Source organism: Sander lucioperca, chromosome 2 (genome assembly GCF_008315115.2).
Source record: "Sander lucioperca isolate FBNREF2018 chromosome 2, SLUC_FBN_1.2, whole genome shotgun sequence".
NCBI classification, from domain to species: domain Eukaryota; kingdom Metazoa; phylum Chordata; class Actinopteri; order Perciformes; family Percidae; genus Sander; species Sander lucioperca.
This window is the reverse complement of record NC_050174.1, coordinates 207,422-227,894: the sequence shown is the minus strand read 5'-3', so window position 1 is coordinate 227,894 and position 20,473 is coordinate 207,422. Positions and strand designations below refer to the sequence as shown.

Below are 20,473 nucleotides of genomic sequence, written 5' to 3'. Positions count from 1 at the left end.
CAAACAACTAATCGATTGATCGAGAGACTAATCCACAGATTAGTCGTCATTGAAAATAATCGTTAGTTGCAGCCCTAGTTTAGTTGAGGCCTCTCTGTGCATTTATCTGTCTCAGTTTTGAGTCTAAAACTATATTATACTGGGCGCCTGGGTAGCTCTCGCGCCCCTATATAGAGGCTTACTCCTTGACACTGCGGACACGGGTTCGACTCCGACCTGCGGCCCTTTGCTGCCTAAAATGTCCAAAAAAATAATCTTAAAATAAACTATATAGACAAAGAAACACAGCCCCCTGATACAGACTGAGCCATGAGGGAGACTGTGTTTATTGTAATAAGTACAGAAAGCAGGACGCCAAATTACACTCTATTTTTAAATCCACACCTGCACAGGGTTTAAACCGTCTGCGTACTGTGTAATCTTTGCAGAGAAATAGCAGTGTTGGAAAATTTCTGGGAGCTTGTAAACACATTAGTCATACCAGGCGCTGCACTGCTCACAGCGCTTTACAGCTGCACACCGCTCATAATTACTGTTCGTGAGGTGCAATGCTCAGGCTCCTCGGAGGGAGAGAAAAGGACGCGTCCCTGAGTCCGTGCGATGTACTTTATCTTTACCTGCATGCTGTCTGTTGCAGGGCACGCAGAAGGCGATAGAGGGTTTTGCACACAGCACAGAGCTCTGCTCTAATAGGCACTCTCAAAGTCTGCATGTCAGACTCTAATGAGTCTCAACAAAATGTCAAACTTCTGACCACCACTAATCAGCCTGTTTTGATGTTGAAATGGACGCTGAAAATGAAGCTGTGGAGATCTGCCCGCAGTCCTCTCATTTAGGTGTTTTGTCATGAATTTTAAACAGCAGAAAAGCACAATTTCTTTTCACAGATTTTCTAAAGGTGCTGGATGTTTGTTTTGAAGGGCGACGGCTGTGTGAGTGTCTTCAGTCATTCCCCAGGCTTTTCTTTACCTCCATTTCTCTTCCCTTATCATGTTTCTGTGCTCGTCTGCAATGCCTCCTCCTCTCATCTTCTGTTGATGAGAGCACCATCATGAAAACAAGCTGGAGAGGCACAGATGATGAAATGGAACAGGATTGAAATAATCTAATAAATTACCAAAACTGTGTTCCATTTCATTTACTCCAAATGCGCAATTATGTCTCACGTATTTCTAAAAGAGTTTGTCACATAATTGGTTATATTACTTGGTTATAAAACCCATTTGAAGAGGAAAAGTATCTGTCATTATGGCGTTATAGAAGACGACATAATTGTGGTTCATCATTTTGAATTCACAGCCTGTGATGATGCCACCAAATTACAGCCTTTAAATTGGGACTAATTATCTTTCTTGTTGTTTTAGAAATATAAGGCACTGTGACCCAAAAGTGACTGAAAATAAAGAGATGATTTTGTTGAGATAGCATATTTCCTTCCTCTATTTTCACATTTTAAAACCAAACTTCCCAACACCATTAATGAATTTGTCCTCTGAAAGAGCAGGTTCACATTCAGAGTGCGTGGGCAGATTCCGGTCTGCTGCTATCCCATTAAAAGGTGCGCTGGTGTCTTTGTCTGTGCTGTAAAATGACATGGTGATTAATAAAAGGAAGTGTTGTGCAGATTTAAAATTGGCCCAAAATAGGCCTCTTTTAATTGAGAGAATTAGACATAGTGGAGATCTTGGTTTTCAACTCAACAGGCTTTCTAATCTCTCTCATGAAAGGAAAAAGTCAGCATAAAACTATATTAGTATTATGTAAATCCTGTGGACATTCGACAACTTTAAACATTGTCTTTCTCAGAAAGTGTCGAGCTAAGGCTGTTAATGATGGGGCCGTGAAACAAAACCAATATCTGCTCCGTTATCAGGACACTTTGTGGACACAGTGACCGCACACAAGGTGATTTTCTCCAGCAGACACAAGCACATTTTCTCCTCTAGCTCTACCATGAAATTAAGTTTATTCAGGTGTAAGGGCATACAGAAATCCAGTCTTACCAGTTTATTTTTCAGCTCCAGGGCTTGTCTCTCAATAATCTTTCTTCTCTGCTTTCTAACTCTGTGAGTCTTAATCATTTTTTTTTACAAATATCGATTACATAGCATCATTTGTAAATGATCCCTTTTTTGTGATGGATTTTTTCTTTCAGAGCTGAGCGCAGCTATCTTTTACACATTATCAAGATTCACTGTCTTACCTGGCTGACCTTAAAGCACTGCTCTGAAGAGAAAAGATAAATTGCTGCAGTTAGTGGGCTCACTGCCACTTGAATGCAAACTGCAGTGTCTTGTGTGTAGAGCGGTGGGGGGAAAAAGTGGCAGCTATTGACACTATTATTCAAAGGCTGCCCATCACAGGAGATAAACCCCCTCGTATTTCACGACTGTCTAATATCTCACTTGCTCTTGTGGTCAGTAATTAGACAAGTGAGATGATTTAATTTGCTGGACACAGCTATAGTGTTGATATGTAGAAAGCCACCAGCCGACTCTGTCCGGGTGATAAAGGCTTGCACACGCTGACTGAGAGAAGAATTAAGTCACAGCTTTTAGCCTGTCTCACCCCAAGCTCTTGTGATCAGCATCTCAAAGCAGGACTCAGCCAACCATTTTCTCATATAAGCCCTTGAGGAAAAAAAGGTCTCCCCTTCTCAATTTCCTCCAATGGAAGCCCTTTTGTCGACAGCCGCTTTGAGGACACACTTAACTCTCACGTCCTTGCAATGGCACAGCCAGCGCAGAGCGGTTTGGTTTTACCGTGGATCGTGTGTTGGCGGCTTTACGTTAGCTAGCGCCGCCACAGCCAGCTAACCGTTAGCAAAAGCCAAATTGTCAACTCAGCTAGTTATCTACAGTACGTTATTAAAAGTTTTTTTCTACTCACTGTTTCAATGCTTGGGGAAGGGTCCCGGAGCGTTGGAATGGATCCTTTCATCAGTATTAGTTTGGATTCCACTCCAGCGTCGTATAGCCCCTGATTTAGCACGTGCTGCGGTGTTAAAATGTGCAGTAGGCTACACACCTGAAACGACTGACTCGGGACAGGTCGAGGCAAGTCTCCAAAAAGAAAATCCATCTACTTGTCTGTAACTTTTTTTTTTCCTTTTTGAAAGGATGTGCAGTGACTTATTGGATGGAATAATCAGGGCTCCAGACTGCGACTAAAATAAAACAGCACATTGGAGTTTCTGTATTTATCACCAAAGCATTTATCATTAAAAACTGTTAAAATGGGGGAAATGTGAAAAATTGCGTTGTTGTAAATTTTCTAGCCTGGTCCTACCAGACTGGTACATTAGCCTGGTCCTACCAGACTCTGGTCCACTAGCCTGGTCCTACCAGACTCTGGTACATTAGCCTGGTCCTACCAGACTCTGGTACATTTCATTTGTACAGAGAGTCTGGCCTCCATTGACAAGTGTTAACTTCCTTGAAGGCGGGGACTCTGTTGAAGTTTAAAACTATTAGATCTGCCCAGAGCCACTCTGGATCTGCCATAACCAATCGCTAACGTTTGGTCGTGATGTCTGCTTAGCATTGCTAGCGTAAACCTTAGCTAACTCCTTCAACACTAACGGAGCGAGCTGGAAAATCAAACTTTTCCCGAACCCCGTGGGGAGGAGGGCCACAACATCATGGACACCAACACAACTTAGAGACAAAACAAAGATTGTTCTTGCTCGGGCTTTAACTTCTGGATATTCAGCAGCGTTGCCACAACGGACCGAATGGCTTCACTCGCATCTTTCTCCGCCGCCATTACGGAACTACAACTCAAACTAGCGCACGACCTCAACATCATCGTTCTCAGCCACTCCCTCTGTTCACTGATTGGACCAGTTTATTAAAAAATGTTAGTTAGGGGATACAGTGCTCCTAGTTAAAAAACGTAGTCTGGAGCCCTAATAATGCACTTCTCATGGCACGTTTTCAGCAACGACATGACTCTCCCGCTTCGCACTCCTCTTGGCTCGAAAGAGGGCGAGGCTATGCTCATTTTGGAACTCGACAGCCATTGGTTATCCGGTTTCTATGTAGCAAATTCATCAAATTCTTACTGGAGGCGCCGTCGGTGTAGTTCTTTGGGGGATAGAGGAATGGCGGTACTAAGTGACTTTCACATTTTCACAGCTTTTACTTTACACCCCTGAGTTTAAAACACACATACACACAAAACACAATCCAAAACCCATTTTCACCATATGGGACCTTTAAGTGAGCGATGATCAAGTGGTGTTGTGTGTCCCTGACAGGTGCCAGCATGGATGTGGGGGACGATCCGCTGCTGTTTCAGCCCAGCTGGGGAGGAGAGGAAGATGAGGAGGAGGAGGATGAGGAAGGAGAGGATGGAGCAGCACCCGCAGCAGGACAGAACGGTTTCTCTGGGGAGGCTGGCATGTGTGGACTGTGGAGGGCAGTGGGGTGGGTGTACACACAGCCCTGGGCCAGTGGGGTGCTTTTAGGGGTAGTCGTGTCAATCCCATGCGCCCTGTTTGCCTACATGCTGCTCTACTGCCCCCCTCTGGACATAGACCTCTCCTACAGTGCCTTTGAGGTTCACAGTCACTTCTCTGCCGAGCGCTTCGACGCCCTCACCATCGCTGTGAAGACTCAGCTGGGGTCCTGGGACAGACGTAGGCGAGACTTAGATAACAGCGAGTCTGAGGCCCTGAGGGAGCTTCTGCTGGAGAAGCTGAGCAAACAGGGAGTGTTCAACAGGACAGATAATGAGGCTGCGAGTTCCTCCACTCCTCGAAACTACCCCTCACACCCAGGAGATCATGAGAAGAGAGCAGCCACGGCAAGCAGAGATAAAAGGACGGCGCTTAAATTGGGTCAGGAGAAAATGGGGAAGCACAGGAACTTGTATCACGGAGCAGAAGAAGAAGAAGCGGAGAGATCATGGGATGGGAATTCAACTCTTCGGCTCATTAGGAGGCGCAGGTTCGCTCCCAATTACTACCTGCAGAGCCAGGCTCTGTGGAGGATCGAGCTGGTGTTTGTGGCTCAAGGGGAGGGCGATCGCAACATCTTCACCCCCGAACGCCTGCAGACAATTCACCACGTGGAGCGTCTGCTCATGCAGCATCCGCAGTTCCATCAGTTCTGCTGGAAGCCTCTGGAGATGCTGAGGGATCTGCCACTGGGACCGTCCTACTGCTCCCCGCCCAGCTCACTCCTGTCCTACCTGTACCCCAGCGAGAGAGGGGGGAAGATTTACTATGATGGCATGGGCCCAGATCTGGCCGATATTCAAGGTGAGTCCACAGGTTAAGAAAGTTGGAAAAATAATTCAATTTAATCACAACAGGAGTTATCTCAGGACACTATAGAGTAGGTCTAGACATTTGAGGACGTCATCTTGGGCTTTGGGAAACACTGATCCACATTTTTCTGATATTTTATAGAACAAACAGCTAATCGATTAATCCAGAAAATAATCTACAGATTAATCAAGATCAATTCAAGATTCACTTTTAGTCCCCCTAACTGTGCTGGTTTGCTGTGTCTGTATTCCCAGGGTCTCTGAGTCTGGCCATCACCCACCCACAGTTCTACTGGTACGTGGATGAGAGTCTGTCGCCGGAGCATCTCTCCTCCTCTCTGTTACGCAGCGAGATCCACTTCGGAGCTCCTCTTCCTTCCTTCTACTCCCTGCAGGACCGAGCTCACGAGCAAAGATCACGCTTCAAAAACTTTGTGGTGCAGTATGCAGACATCCTGACCAAACAATCTACCAGGTCAGGAAATAATCCCTGCAATGTTGACCGTTTATTAGGCAAGGCAGTTTATTTATATTGCACAATTCAGACACAGAGGCAAGTCAAAGTGCTCCACATATGCATAAACATACAAAGTACAAAACAAATGGTAACACTTTACTTGAAGGTATCTACATAAGAGTGACATGACACTGTCATGACACATGAATCCTAACCATAACTTGTCATGACAAAAACCGAATACTAAAAGAAGCATTATGTCATAAATGTTTATGACTTGTTTATAATGTTTATGACACGTTCATGACAGTATCATGTGTTCATGACAGTGTCATGTCACTCTTATGTAGATACCTTCAAGTAAAGTGTTACCAAATAAGTAAATCAGCAAATACAATGGGTCATAAAATCAAAATATAGATTATATAGATTTAAAAGACTTTTGGAGCATAGAAGGCAAGGCAGCTTTATTTGGATTTCAGCAACAAGGCAAGTCAAAGTGCTTTACATATGCATAAACATACAAAACACACAAATCAGAAAATACAACGGGTCATAAAACATAGGGCTGCTCGTTTATAATGTGGAAAAAAATCATCATCACAATTATTTTGTTCAATTTTGAAATCATTATTTAACATGACTACACAGTGACTTTTTGAAAGATGTTGCATATAATAAACTTAAAAAAAAATAAATAAATCAACAGTGAAAACACTTTGAACTTTGAAATTCCCCTTCATACTTTTCCCTGTTTTCATTTCTTTTTTTTCATTCAGAACACAAGACATAATAAGAGTTTACTTGCAAAATGTGATGTGCAAAATAATAATTTTTTCTATTCTCAATTACATTGTTTTTGTGATCGTTGGGAGTCAAAATCGTAATTGCAATTCAAATTTGATTAATTGCAGAGCCCTAATTAAACAAAAACAAAACAAAAACAGTAGATTTAAAAGCATACAGCAGAAGATAAGGCAGCTTTATTTGTGTAGCACATTTCAGCAACAAGACAATTCAGAATGATTTATATAAAACACGAAGGAGCAGTCAAAAACAACTCAAAACATTAGTTAAGGAGAATATAAAACAGCTAAATAGAATAAGAGAGAAGACACACGTCGGACGTCGGACCGTCTGGCGAGGTCGGTGACTCGAGTCTGTTCGGTGTGTTCCGTGCCGTCGGCCGTCCGAGGAGCCGTCGGCCTTCATTTGGGCCGACCTGACATGTTCAGTCGGAGACAGGGCAGTCGGGACTCACCCGGAAATGGGGAGCGGATGAGCCCCTCAAAATCTGACGAAAATCTTTTAAACTGACCTTTGTCGATCTGAAATGAAGACAGATTCAGAAACTGCACGGCCTATATCTCTCTTAAAATGTTTTCAGAAACACGTTTCGGTGAACTATTTTAGTACAATATGAGATCGTATTCTGAACAAGCCGCCATGACAGTCTGGCTGTGAATTTCCGGAGAAAAAAGAACCACGTGACGCGTTCGTCCAATCAGCTGCCGGTTTTCATTTTCTGGGAAACAATCAGACTGTTAATGGAAACAATACAGAGCAGCGCCGCCTGCTGCTATGGAGACGTATTACATTTCGCGCACGCGCAGAGCGTACGCTCAAGTCGGCGTCGCCTCAGTGTGTTCTGAGGAACTTTTTGGACCTCGGGGACCCGACTGATCAGTCCGACTGGCTTTTCTGCCGACGGTCGGCCCGTCTGGTCAGGGCCTTTAGACAAAATACAAGAATAAAAGTTACAGTGCAGTGTAAGAAATGAACAACTACTTTAAAAAAGATAGCGTCAAAAAATAGAAATTCTAGAAATAGAAGTGTAGGAATGACTATCTGTCAATGACCTCAGGAAAAGCAAAAGTGCAGACAGAAAAGTTTTAAAAGAACAAAGGCTCGGGGCAGATCTCAAGTCTTCTGGAAGTTTGTTCCAGATCTGTGGTGCATGGGAACTAAAAGCTGCGTCTATAAATAAATAACATTGTTTTGAAATCAATTCTTTGATTCGTAGGAAGCCAGTGCAAAGCTCTGAGAACAGGCGGTGATGTGTTCCAGTTTCTTGGTTCCAGCGAGGACTCGGGCAGCAGCGTTTTGAATCAACTGCAGTTGTCTGATTGATTTTTTACAGACACCTCTAAAGACACTGTTACAATAATCAAATCTACCTAAACATCACATCATCATCTTTCCTTTCCGGGGTTTATTATACACACTGTTTTCCCTGGCTTTTTGGATGACTTAGGTGCGTGTATCTGGCGGGGGTTGGGGGGGGGTTAGGCGTCTTTCCTCAAGAAAATGTAACGTTTTAGGCGCCCGTATACAGAGGTTTACTCCTCGACGTAGCGGCCGCAGGTCGAGTCCCCCCTGCGGCCCTTTGCTGCATGTCGTTCTCCCTCTCTTTCCCCCCTTTCATGTCTTCAGCTGTCCTGTATAAATAAAGGCCTAAAATGCACAAAAAATAATCTTTATAAAAGAAAATTTAACATTTTTCAATAAAAAACAACAACAATTTCTCCATTTGGTGTCTCTTTGAGGGATTTTGTCTCTTTGTAGTCGTGTTCCGTCTCTTTTCAGTGATTTGTGTTTCCTTTGGGGTTGTTTTGTCTCTCTGTGGTCATTTGACGTCTCTTTGTAGTCAGTTTGCGTCCCTTTGTGGTAGTTCTGCGTCTCATTTTCACATTGTTTTAGACCGTTATTATATCTGTGTCTAAAAACGTTGGAAAAGCTAGAGCAGATAATAAATAAATAACACTCAAAAAGCTTAAAGACAAAACTTGCAAAAGAGTGAGCAGGGAGCAAAAGGCACATGGGAAAGAGTGAGAACCATAAATATGCAAGTATAAAAAAAAAAAAAAATTTGAAATAAGAACTGAATAAAGACGATAAAGTAAGCTACAAAGGGACGAGATAAAATAATAAAATCGATAAAGTGCTGCAACGTTTCATTCAAATCGAGTGCCGTTCACGACAGCTACTCGACGTTCAGCAGCTTAATGGCAGAGGGAATGAACACTTTGGGGAACAGTTAGTCTTTCTGGGAGGCGGCAGATAGCTCCGTCCTGAAGGCATCAGTTGTTAACTCACTAAACAAAATATGGTCATGATAAATAAAACTTCTCCGCCTTGTGGAGAACACGTTTCTTGTCTCTCCCAGAGAGAGTTTGAGTCGCTCTGCGTGGCGCCAATGATTTTGGAGCAGACTTTTATGATATAGATATTATTCAGGCAGTTTCTGTCCTTCACAAAACAAATCGTTAAACTAACAGACGAATGAAAAAGGTATTCAAGCATAAGCATTCAATATAAGACAGGTAGACAGTACACAGGAACGATTATCGAATATTTTGCTGCATTATAGTCACTATAGTCATTAGACTATAGTCCCTGATTACCAGTTCCCGATTCGATTTGATTTCCGTTTCGATATCGATTTTGATTAGGGATATTTCAGTAACAATACCAATTTAGCTTGGATATGTAAGATATTCCCAGAGAACTATGCTGTAAATTGCACAAGGGACCCTCCAACCTGCTGCATTAATAAAAAAAAGTGCTTTCTTTAGTGCAGAGGGTGTGAAGCAGAGACGGAGACCTAAAGCTATACATCTGTGAAAATGGCATTCAGCAGTTTATCCCTTGCAAAAATTTCACCTAACTTTGGAGCGTTATTTAGCAAGACATGGATTCCTCAGATCGTCTACTTTCATATTCAATCTAGTTTTAAATCGGAGCCTCTTAAAAGATCGATCTCAGGATTTTATGAATCGATATCAGTGTTTCCCACAAGTAGAACCTATGTATGGGATACACTGGATATTGGATCATTCAAATAAAAATGTATTTGAATTGGAAAATCGATTTTTTTTTTTGGGCATTTCTGCCTTTATTGGATAGGAAAGCTGAGATATGAAAGGGGACAGAGAGGGGGGAAGACATGCAGGAAAACCGTCACAGGTCGGTCTCGAACCCTGGACCTTCTGCATCGAGGAATAAACCTCTACATATGTGCGCCCGCTCTACCAACTGAGCTAACTGGCCACGAAAATTGATTTTTTTAAACCCAGCCCTTTTATTTACATGTGCTACACATTAGGGGTTGGAATAAAATCGATTCACGTTTGTATTGTGATTTTTTTGTGACGATTTTTAAAATCGATTCTTTTCCCTAGAATCTATATTTTTTATAAATGTTTTTAACCAATGATTAAACTAAATATTTTCTGTTGATACAGTACCGCCAACGGCGACTAGCCTACATCTTATCGGCAAAACAGAGCGAAGCAGAAATGCAGAAAATCCATGTTAAGTTCTTCTCTACAAATGAAATAAATGTCAGACTGACTGACTGACATGTGATGTGCATTCTTCTTAGAAAACTATTAGTTTTTGGAAATGTCTCATGATATATTGTCTCTAGAAGTGTATTATTGAACTTCTGTTTTTGTTAACCCTTCTGTAGTCCTCGGGTCAAATCTTACCCATTTTCAAAAAGTTTCTATATTAGAAATTTGGGTTTCTTTCAACCAAATTTAAAAAAAAAAAATAACGTGGATGGTTCCATACAACGCTCTTCACAAGTTCAATTAATGATCAGTTCACTACTTTAATTGAATTTGGGTGTTTTATTCAACTGTATAGCATGTAAAGTAAAATTGATAATAGAACGTTGAAAAACGTAGGATAAAAATGTCAAAAAAGAACAGAAAAAAGTGACAAAAACATCAGAAAAAAGTGACAAAAACATCGGAAAAAAGTGACAAAAAACTTGGAAAAACGTGACAAAAATGTCGGGAAAATCTTCAAAAACGTCAGGAAAAGTGACAAAAACATGGGAAAAGCTTAAAAAAATGTCAAAAAAACAGAAAAATATTGACAGAAACTTCTAAAAAAGTGTCAAAAAAGACGACCAAAACGTTGGAATTTATTTGTACATTTTGACGCAGAAAAACAAAAAGGTGCATGGTCGACGGGGAAGACAACACAAGGGTTAAAGAAGGAAAAGAACATCGCAATACTTCTAGAATCGCAATAAATGAAAATCGCAATAAAAATCGAATCGGCGCCCATGTATCGTGAGAGAGAATCGCATCGGGAAAAAAGCGTAGTGTCCCAGTACCACACACTGTTGCAAACAGTTGGAGTTTGGCATTATGTTGCTGTCCTTGTCCCAGCCAGGTGAAGGTGCTGTATGGGGGAACAGAGCTGTTTGATGATGAGGTGAGACACACCTTCCACAACGACATGATGCTGGCTGTCATCAGCGGAGCCTGCATTACTCTGCTCGTCTATGTCCTGACCTCCTTTTCTGGTACAGTATAAACTGCTCTTTCTTCAACTCGCATTGCTGTGCACAATATATTGTTTTTTTATCGTCATCACAATATCAATTGGCGCAATACACACATGGCGAAAGGCTGTGACGTATCGCGAAAGACACTCAGAGATTTTTTGTTTTAGTTGAAAGAAAATATAGTTTTCAGTAAAACACGGCATTTTCATTCCTTTCATTTGTTTTAAATTCAACAACCAATGTGTTGTATTTAAGCAGAATACTGAAAGCAGCAGAGCTGAGTACATTTTAATATGTTTATTTTTTCGCAAGTAATATTGTTATCGCGATACTCAACGTTATCGCATATTTTCCTCATATCGTGCAGCCCTACAGTATTGTGTACACACCTCAATGATAATAGTGTGTTCCATTTGTACTCTGAAGTCGGATTTTCCGAGGTCAAAGTCAGAAACACGCCCCCTGACCTCGGATTACCGAGCTGTGAAGTCGAACAACCTCGCAGTACCCCGTGTCGGTACACGATCCGTTCTGCCTGCACGATCCGTTCTGCACATGCGCAAAATGTTCGCGCATGCGCGGTTGTACGAGGATTTACGACACTGCACGATCTGTTCCACGCTTCCGGTCGACAGCCAAGCTAACGTTAGTTTGGCTAACAGCTAATTCGGCTAACTGCTAGCTGAGACAGCATGTAATAACTTTAAAAGACCCTCAAAATAAAACTTGAAAATAAACGTTGACATATATAACAAACACCTAACATATATAACCGCTGTTACGTCAGTTCTACTTTACTTGTGCTCATTTAAAATACAATCACTCAATACTTGTCTTTATTGTTATTACTGTGAAGTCTTAATTTAGCTGTAGCCTGCTTTTCCCATTACGTTTGAGTTAACGTTATTTTAGACTGAATCTAGCTGTCAGCTAGCGGTTAGCCGAATTAGCTGTTAGCTAAACTAACGTTAGCTTCCCGGTGGAGGCTAGCCATAGGCTAGCGTGGAACAGATCGTGCAGGTCGTATGGATACGTAAAACAGTATTATCTTGCGCATGTGCAGAACGGATCGTGCAGGCAGAACGGATCGTGTACCGACACCCCGAGCTCAAAATCCAACATGGCTGCTCCGTGCATCAACAGTAGTGAAAGTTATAGTAACGTACTGTTATTAGCACTTCTGTCTTTTTTGTGTCTCACTAAATCAGTCGTACACACATTCCTGTCCATCTTCTATCTGTGGACATGTTGTTACGCTGTTTGTATGCACAAAAAAACGTAATGCGATGTATCCGACTTATAAATGGAACGCATTCAACTCAGGTGTGACGTCATTTGGTAGCAAATGAATGTTTACAAGCTCCGTGTTGTTTTCTTGTCTCTCTGTAGTGTTTCTGACTCTCTTCGGACTCGCTAGCATCGGACTGAGCTGCCTGATGGCTCTGTTCTTGTACCATGTTGTCTTTGGCGTGAGGTACCTGGGCATTCTCAATGGAGTTGCAGCCTTTGTTATTATTGGAATTGGTACGGAAAAAGAAATACACCAATTTGTCCATTATAGGAATAGTTTTACATAAGCGGGAAATATGCTTATTTGTATCCTTGCTGTTAGATGAGATGAGATGATAGATACCGCTCTCGGACATCAGAGTGGTATCTATAGATCTAGAGCTCATCTAACTCTCAGCAGGAAAGTGAAGTGTATTTTTCCAAAATGTCAAACTATTCCTTTAAAGGGTAACGTCTGTGTTTTTGTGTCCAAGTGACTAATGGGAACAACAATCTCTGAAATTGGTCCAATATTAACCAAGATCGCTGAAACAAGCTGCAATGTAATGTTAATGGGCAAATGCACACCTTCAATTTCCGTCCACTAAAAGTTCTGTTTTTGCCACTGACAGGCTCAGATTATTATTAAGTGTCTGTCAACATTATGGAAAGGATCCCTACAGAGATAGACCTTTTTGTTAAAGAGTAAGATCCTTTTTGTTTAACATTAAACATCCCCGAAATGGCCATCGACAAACACACCAGACTCCATGTAAATAAACAGTACTTTTATCATCGTAAAACACACTTCATTCAAAGTCGACAGAAACTAAATAAAACTATCAAAAGCCGTCTTGTTTCATCTTTCCACTGTTCCAACAATCACCACTCTGGTTTGGTTGAAATAAAGCCTTAATTCACCCATTTACATGTGGAAATATGCTGGCTCTATACACGCTAAAAGTAGTAATTATTTAAATGGAGTTTGGTGATGAGATTTCTGTTTCATGTAAAACAAAAATGATCTTACTCTTTAACAAAAAGGTCTATCTCTGTAGGGATACTTTCCATAATGTTGTCAGACACTTAGAATAATAATCTGAGCCTGTCAGCGGCAAAAAAACAGAACATTTAGTGGACGGAAATTGATGGTGTGCAACTGCCCATTAACGTTACACACGCAGCTTGTTTCGCCGCCGCCAACAGCAGTCACCTTGCTCGATACTGGTCTAATAAAAAAAACAAAAGTTGTACCCATTAGTCACTCAGACACAAAAACATGAAAAAATATGGTCCAGGTTAAAAAATACTGAAGTTATCCTTATAAAATCCTTTTACAGTACATTTCCAATAATGTGTAATAAGGCAGCTCTTTTGTTCTCTCACTGTTGCTCAGGTGTGGATGATGTATTTGTGTTCATCAGCACCTTCAGACAGGCTTCTCATCTACGTCAGCCGCAGCAGCGAATGATCTACACAATTAAAACAGCCGGCCGAGCTACTTTCCTCACCTCCTTCACTACTGCAGCTGCCTACGCTGCTAACACCTTCTCTCAGGTAATCATAGAGGAGAAATCCTACCGTTAATAGAATCTGTACAGGGACTATAAATGACTCCCCTGCTATGGATGAATAGAAGTGCCTCTCTCAGCAGACAGCCTTTTTTTTTTCATACGATAAGCACAAATTGAATGTTTCAAGGTCTTTTACACTGTGCTTCATTTAACTGACACTTAGATCCCAGCCGTGCATGACTTTGGCCTATTCATGGCCCTCATTGTCAGCTGCTGCTGGTTTTGGGTGTCCGCCCTGATGCCTGCCGCCCTGTGTATCTGGACCGAGTGTGTGGCGCCTCAGGAACACGCCTGGTTGAATTGGTGAGGCATTGTCTCCTCGCTTTTGTGTGAGATTTTATTTGTGCATGCTGTGCGACACCACCGGCGCGATGTATTCCCTTCAGCTGTCTATCTCGCTAAACTGCGTCCTCCCTCTGAAGCTGGAAGCTGTTGTCGGGCCTGTCAGCGAGCCACAGCCCATTGTCAGATGAGGATGATGATGTGGCGCTTCTGTCAGTGGAGATGGAGCCAGGTGAGATTATTATCTCGAGAAGGGAATGAGTCTCGGTTGTAAAACGCTGCTGTCCAGGCACCACTAAGCCCGCTGTCTTTGTCTCGGCTAGGCGCGGGTGACACGGACGGCGATGCAGCCATTCTTTCCCTGTCGGTGGAGACACCTCCGTCCCCTTCAGGGCAGCAGCACGTGGGTGTGGTGAGCACAAATCTCCGGTGGGCCCTAAAGCATTTAGTGGCAGAGCCAGCTGTGGAGCGACGAAAAGCTGTTCTAGGTGAGATTTGATGTAAAACATGATAACTCAAGGTAACACTTTATTTGAAGGGGTGTGCATAAGACTGACACGACACTGTCATAACTATGACATGACACCGGTCACGAAAAGGAAGGAGTCTTTATAAATGTTTATGACTGTTGCCATAATGAACTTGTGTCACAAGTGTCATTCGGTAAATTAGGACACTTTTACTGAGAAGTTGGCATTGTTTGAGATGTTTGTGTTATGACAACTTGACAGTAAGCAAGACAAACACGGCAAATCTCCTCAGTACTGCTGCATTCACTGTCGACAAACTGGACTTATAACAGTTATGACATCTTAAATACAAGTTCCACTTTACTTGAGGTCAAGGGAATTATTCATGTAGAGCTGTCAACTATTAAATGAATTGCAGATTAATCGGTTTGAGTCGTATTTTTTTAATCTTCTCTGGTTCCAGCTTGTTAAATATGAATATCTTCTAGTTTCTTCTCTCCTCTGTGACAGTAAACTGAATATCTTTGAGTTGTGGACGAAACAAGACATTTGAAGACGTCATCTTCGGCTTTGGGAAAAATTGATCCACATTTTTCACCATTTTATAACAACTATTTTATAACAACTAATTGCTAAATCGACAATGAAAATAATCGTTAGTTGCGGCCCCTATATTCAGGACACTGTTACAGAAGCATTTGATAGTGAAATCAAACTTTATGACATCTTTATGACAAGTCCAACTTCTTTCACTCAAGGGAATTATTCATGACACAATTATAATGGTCTCATGACAGCCAATGTCAAAACCAACCACTTATGACAGTTTAATGTAAAGTTAACACATCAAGCTCAATAGTTTCTTTAAGTTAAGTCTGCTATCACATATTTATGACTATGCTGTCTTGCCTGATGTCAAGTTGTCATAACACAAACATCTCAAACAATGGCAACTTAGCGTTGCGTATTATAAATTACCGAATGACCCATAATGACAACAGTCATGAACATTTATAAAGACTCCTTCATGTTCATGAGCGGTGTTACAAACGCTAAGCTAACCTGGGCTCGTAACACATTTACTAAAGGCCAGCAATCATCTACAAAAAAATCCCAACTTTTGCAATTATTATTATTATAAACATTCATAAAGACTCCTTCGTGTTCATGACTGGTGTCATGTCCGTCTTATGCACACCCCTTCAAATATAGTGTGACTGCACTCACACAGTTTTTTTAAGACTATTTTTTTGGCCATTTCCGCCTTTCTAATGGACAGGTAAGAAAGGGGGAAGACATGCAGGAAATCGTCACAGGTCGGACTCGAACCCTGGACCTCTGCGTCGAGGCATAAACCTCTGTGTATATGTGCGCCTGCTCTACCAACTCAGCCAACCCAGCCACGAGCTCACACAGTTTGACACGGCAATTTATACTGAAGAAACTTTGTCATTTCTATAGTTTGATTCTCACAGATATTATCAGACAAGATCTTGATCTATGATTTCGACGTGAGAGTAACCTCCAGCTCATCTCTGTGTGACCTAAGAGGATTTAGTCGGTCAGAGGAAGAGCAAGTGCCTTTCATGAAGTATTTATCTTCCCTCTTCTAAGGAGTGACTGTAATTGATCCTTGCTCCTCCATGTGTCTCTCAGCTGCTCTCTCTGCTCCATCAGACCCTCCTCTCTGCCATCATTCATCACTTTCTTCCTGTCGGCGCAGGCGTCTTCCTCCTGGTTCTGGTCTTATCTGCCGGCTGCTGCTGTCTCCTGAGGCCGGCCACTCACGCCCCCCTTCTTTTCCGCCGGGACACAAACCTTCAAACGCTGCTGGCTCTGAGGAGCAACCTCAGCGGTCAAGGCATCTCCTGCCCCATGTGTTCAGGTGAGACTGAATACTATCAGGTTTTCAAACTGCATGTGAACTAGGGATGTAAAGATTACCGGTGTAACGGTAAACCACGATAAAAATGTTGACGATGACAATTACCCTTTTCATTTAAAATATCATTATTGTCACGGTGGTGTTGAAACCGTGTGTTTAATCCTTCCCAGTTTCATCCGAGTCTCCTGAAGTTGGTGCGCGGGCGCACTGCGTAGCCTACAACGTGCGTTTCTTGAAGTTGGAATCATGGCGGAAAGAGGAGATGACTAATCTCGTGAGAGCGTCCTGATCTCGCGAGCTCCAGTTTTCCACTCGCAGATCAGTCTGGCATCTTGAGACAGGGAAAATTTGGAGCCGTTCGCCAAACGACCGACCAATCAGCGTTGGTTTTGAGGCGGGTTTAGGTGTGACGCAATGAGAAGCGACTGTTCACACGGCTGAGATGAGCGTAGCTATCGCGCAAGTTTTATCCGAATTATAAAGTATTCCTTCATCGAAAGAAGAGCAAAAAAACGGCACTGGAGGCTTTTCTCGGAGGAAAAGATGTTTTTGCTCTTCTCCTGACTGGTTTCGGCAAGAGTTTGATATATCGTTGATCTGATTGGTTGATTTAGCCCGTCTATCACCAACATAGGTGGTGATAGACAGATGGTTTATCCAATCAGCTAACCAGTATTTTCGCCCCTTCCCAAAAGTTCTCCAATGGAAAGTTCCCAGATGTATACGCCGAGCAAATGCGAAGCAATCCGTCTGGCGGAGTCAGGTTGGGAGATGACAGCGCTCAGGACATTTATCAGCCCTCTAAGAGGACTAAGTCTGAAGCATGGGCATATTTTGGTTATTATAAGAATGCCCGAAGGACAGTTGATTGAAGATAGTTATCCTGTCTGCAGAACTTGCTGCAAAAGTTGCTGCTAAAGGCAGCAATACGTGCTGAACTCTTGCTCCTTTGATGTTAAAAGTTGCACTTTTGATAAGGTTTTTCTTATATTTTTGTAATATAATAAACACTGTGACACTTTTTTAAACTATTTCAGCTTGTGTAGGCCTATCAGTGCTTTCTGAACATATTGAACACACTTTTGAAAATACTGCGATAATACCGAAAACCGTGATCATTTTGGTCACTATAACCGTGAGGTTAGATTTTCATACCGTTACATCCCTAATGTGAGCACACTGACACTCACCAGTTAACTTCACAGATCCAAAACATATATCTAAATTGCGTGTTGTGTTCTGCTGCAGGTGTGTTCATGGAAAAGCCCCATCCCTTGTACACACACACTTCCTCATCAGCATTTAAGTTCTCCACTCATCAGCAGAGCTCGAGCAAAACGACTTCATCTGCTCCACGGAGCGCTGTAAAACAAAATTCAAGCACCAACCAAACAGGTAAAACATTCAGCACATACAAATCACGTTCTCTCTCATTTAATACCTTCCCCACTTTTTAAATTTATTTAAATATTGTACTTTGTGCTGATTTTTTCAGAGTCTTTACTGACAGTGTACATATCAAAGTTGGACCTCGGAGCCTCTACAACCCTTTACCGTTTCTCCCTCAATGCCAGCGCTCCGTCCCCGTGGAAACTGTGCAGCACAGAGCACGAAGAGGTGTCGTCATTTCAGGTTAGAGAACAAAAAAACAAGTAATAACAGCAATATAATTAGCTGTAACGTTATGTCTCCCCCCAACTGCCATATGTGCCACTAAAGCGGCTTATAACTAATCTTGTTTTATCTGAATAGGCTTATAATCAGCCCCGCAGCAATTACACCAGCAGAATGACCGTGTGTGTTTCCCATGTGTACCACCCGTACCCCAGCTGGATGATCACATTCACCTTGTGTGAACCCCGCCATGGCTGGGCGCCAGAGTTTTCCTTTTATGTAGCGTCGTCTCTGCAGCAGCACAGCAGGTGAAAATACGGATGAAAAGAATCAAAGGATAAGTAATTTCTGTCATGTCGTTTTAGTGGACAATCGGTCATTTCAGCTCTGCTTCAACCTTTTCAGGAGACTTCGCTTCGCCCAGCGCCGCCTGAGACCTCATCCCAGCCGCGTGTGTGTTGACCCGCCTGGCTGCGGCATCAGTTCTGGGCCGGATGGACCCACGCAGGGAACCTTTTATACCCCTCTTCCCAGTGGTGAGCAAGCATCGTCATTAACATAAAGACAGGTTGTTAGCCCATCATGAAAACTATTTTTGTTTTTCTGCTTTTTTTTGGGGGGCGTTTTTGGCCTTTTTTTTTGATTTTTTGGTTTCTTTTTTTCTAACAACATTTTTGGCGTTTTTTCTTGTTATCTTTAAAGGTGCTCTAAGCGATGTGACGCGTTTTTTAGGCTACAACGTTTTTTGTCACATACAGCAAACATCTCCTTACTATCTGTTAGCTGCCTGTCTCCTGAACACACTGTAAAAAACATCTCCTCACTATCCACTAGCTGCCTGTCCCCTGAACACACTGTAAAAAAAACATCTCCTCACTGTCTGTTAGCTGCCTGTCCCCTGAACACACTGTAAAAAACATCTCCTCACTGTCTGTTAGCTGCCTGTCCCCTGAACACACTGTAAAAAAACATCTCCTCACTGTCTGTTAGCTGCCTGTCCCCTGAACACACTGTAAAAAAACATCTCCTCACTATCCACTAGCTGCCTGTCCCCTGAACACACTGTAAAAAAACATCTCCTCACTGTCTGTTAGCTGCCTGTCCCCTGAACACACTGTAAAAAAACGCGGTCTCTGTAGACAGCCCAGGCTCCACAAACAGCAACAAAAACAAACTGGCCAACCTGCACCACCAAACATAACAAACAGCGTTCCAGCCAATAACCGACAAGAAGGATTTGGGGGTGGGGGTTGTGGGGTTAGTGCCATGGATGTATTAGTGGGAAGGGAGGGGGAGGGAAGGTGACGAGGAGGAGAGAGGGGCGAGCTTGTTTGACAGTACTTCGAACGTCAACAAGAAGTCACCCAACATCGCTTAGAGCACCTTTAACTCCCCCCCCGCCCCCAGCATTTGCCTATACTGCCTATGCCACGGGCCGGCCCTGATGTGTCACACATTTTGTTTTTATGTCATTCATTCTCACTCTCTGCAAAATAGAGAAAATGCAGCAACATAACACTTCTTTGAAATATACTAGCTTCTCAAAGTGGCACCGTCTAAAACACCTCTGGAGGATTTTTCCACACCACAGAGTTATACGCATATTTTGACACTGTATATAAAAAGGCCTGCTGAGAGATTTTCCTCTGGTTCTTTTTTTCAAAGATCCCTCTTCTGCTGCCAAAACGAAAGCATCCAAAACGTTTGGCTTCAACCCATGCGGTGGCGGGGCGTGTGGCCAGCCGGCGGTGCGTCCTCTGGTGGACACCGGGGCGATGGTTTTTGTCGTCTTTGGCATCTTGGGAGTCAACCGAACCGGAAACAGGGACAACCACGTCATCGGAGATATGGTGAGGGTCACACCTGTGTCAGTGTATCTTAATCATCAACGGAAATAAAGCAGAGCTAGACGTTTGAATGATGTTATCATCACGTGGCTGACGTTGTGTTTAATTCTCTCCAAAGGGCAGCATTATATTGGACCCAGACTTTGATGTTTTCCAGGAAATGGGGCATCTTTGCAAAATCTGCAAAGCTATTAGTGCAAACACACAACTTGTGAAGCCAGGAGGAGCGCAGTGTTTGCCTTCAGGTAACACCCCCAACACAGTTCAGATGGAAATCTTTTATTTTACCGTTAAACATCGTGAAACAATAATATAAACATTATCGATCAATCGATCGAGTTGATCGTTAAAGCAACTTCCAACTTCTTAAATGGGAATATCTGCTGGTTTTCCTTTTTCCTCTTTAATAGCAAATTGGATATTTTGGGGTTTTGGATTGTTGATTGGACGAAATCATCATAAAAATCCAAACACTGAAGATTGTGAAACTTGTGGTTTGGGA

The 20,473-nt window shown here is 42.5% G+C and overlaps 1 protein-coding gene across 2 annotated transcripts in view; it reads left to right on the top strand.

Annotated features, from left to right (window-relative positions):
• Positions 1–20,473, top strand: part of disp3 (dispatched RND transporter family member 3) — a 28,895-nt gene that overhangs the window by 2,255 nt on the left and 6,167 nt on the right. For both annotated transcript variants that reach the window (XM_031305037.2, XM_035998905.1), the window contains 15 exons: positions 4,259–5,263; positions 5,527–5,746; positions 10,912–11,048; positions 12,420–12,554; positions 13,696–13,856; positions 14,037–14,176; positions 14,296–14,387; positions 14,479–14,643; positions 16,349–16,510; positions 17,759–17,905; positions 18,006–18,142; positions 18,263–18,432; positions 18,530–18,660; positions 19,790–19,974; positions 20,090–20,216. In XM_031305037.2, the coding sequence (XP_031160897.1) occupies positions 4,267–5,263; positions 5,527–5,746; positions 10,912–11,048; positions 12,420–12,554; positions 13,696–13,856; positions 14,037–14,176; positions 14,296–14,387; positions 14,479–14,643; positions 16,349–16,510; positions 17,759–17,905; positions 18,006–18,142; positions 18,263–18,432; positions 18,530–18,660; positions 19,790–19,974; positions 20,090–20,216 (3,106 nt within the window). In that variant the 5' untranslated portion in view covers positions 4,259–4,266. The remainder of the gene's footprint in view (positions 1–4,258; positions 5,264–5,526; positions 5,747–10,911; positions 11,049–12,419; positions 12,555–13,695; positions 13,857–14,036; positions 14,177–14,295; positions 14,388–14,478; positions 14,644–16,348; positions 16,511–17,758; positions 17,906–18,005; positions 18,143–18,262; positions 18,433–18,529; positions 18,661–19,789; positions 19,975–20,089; positions 20,217–20,473) is intronic.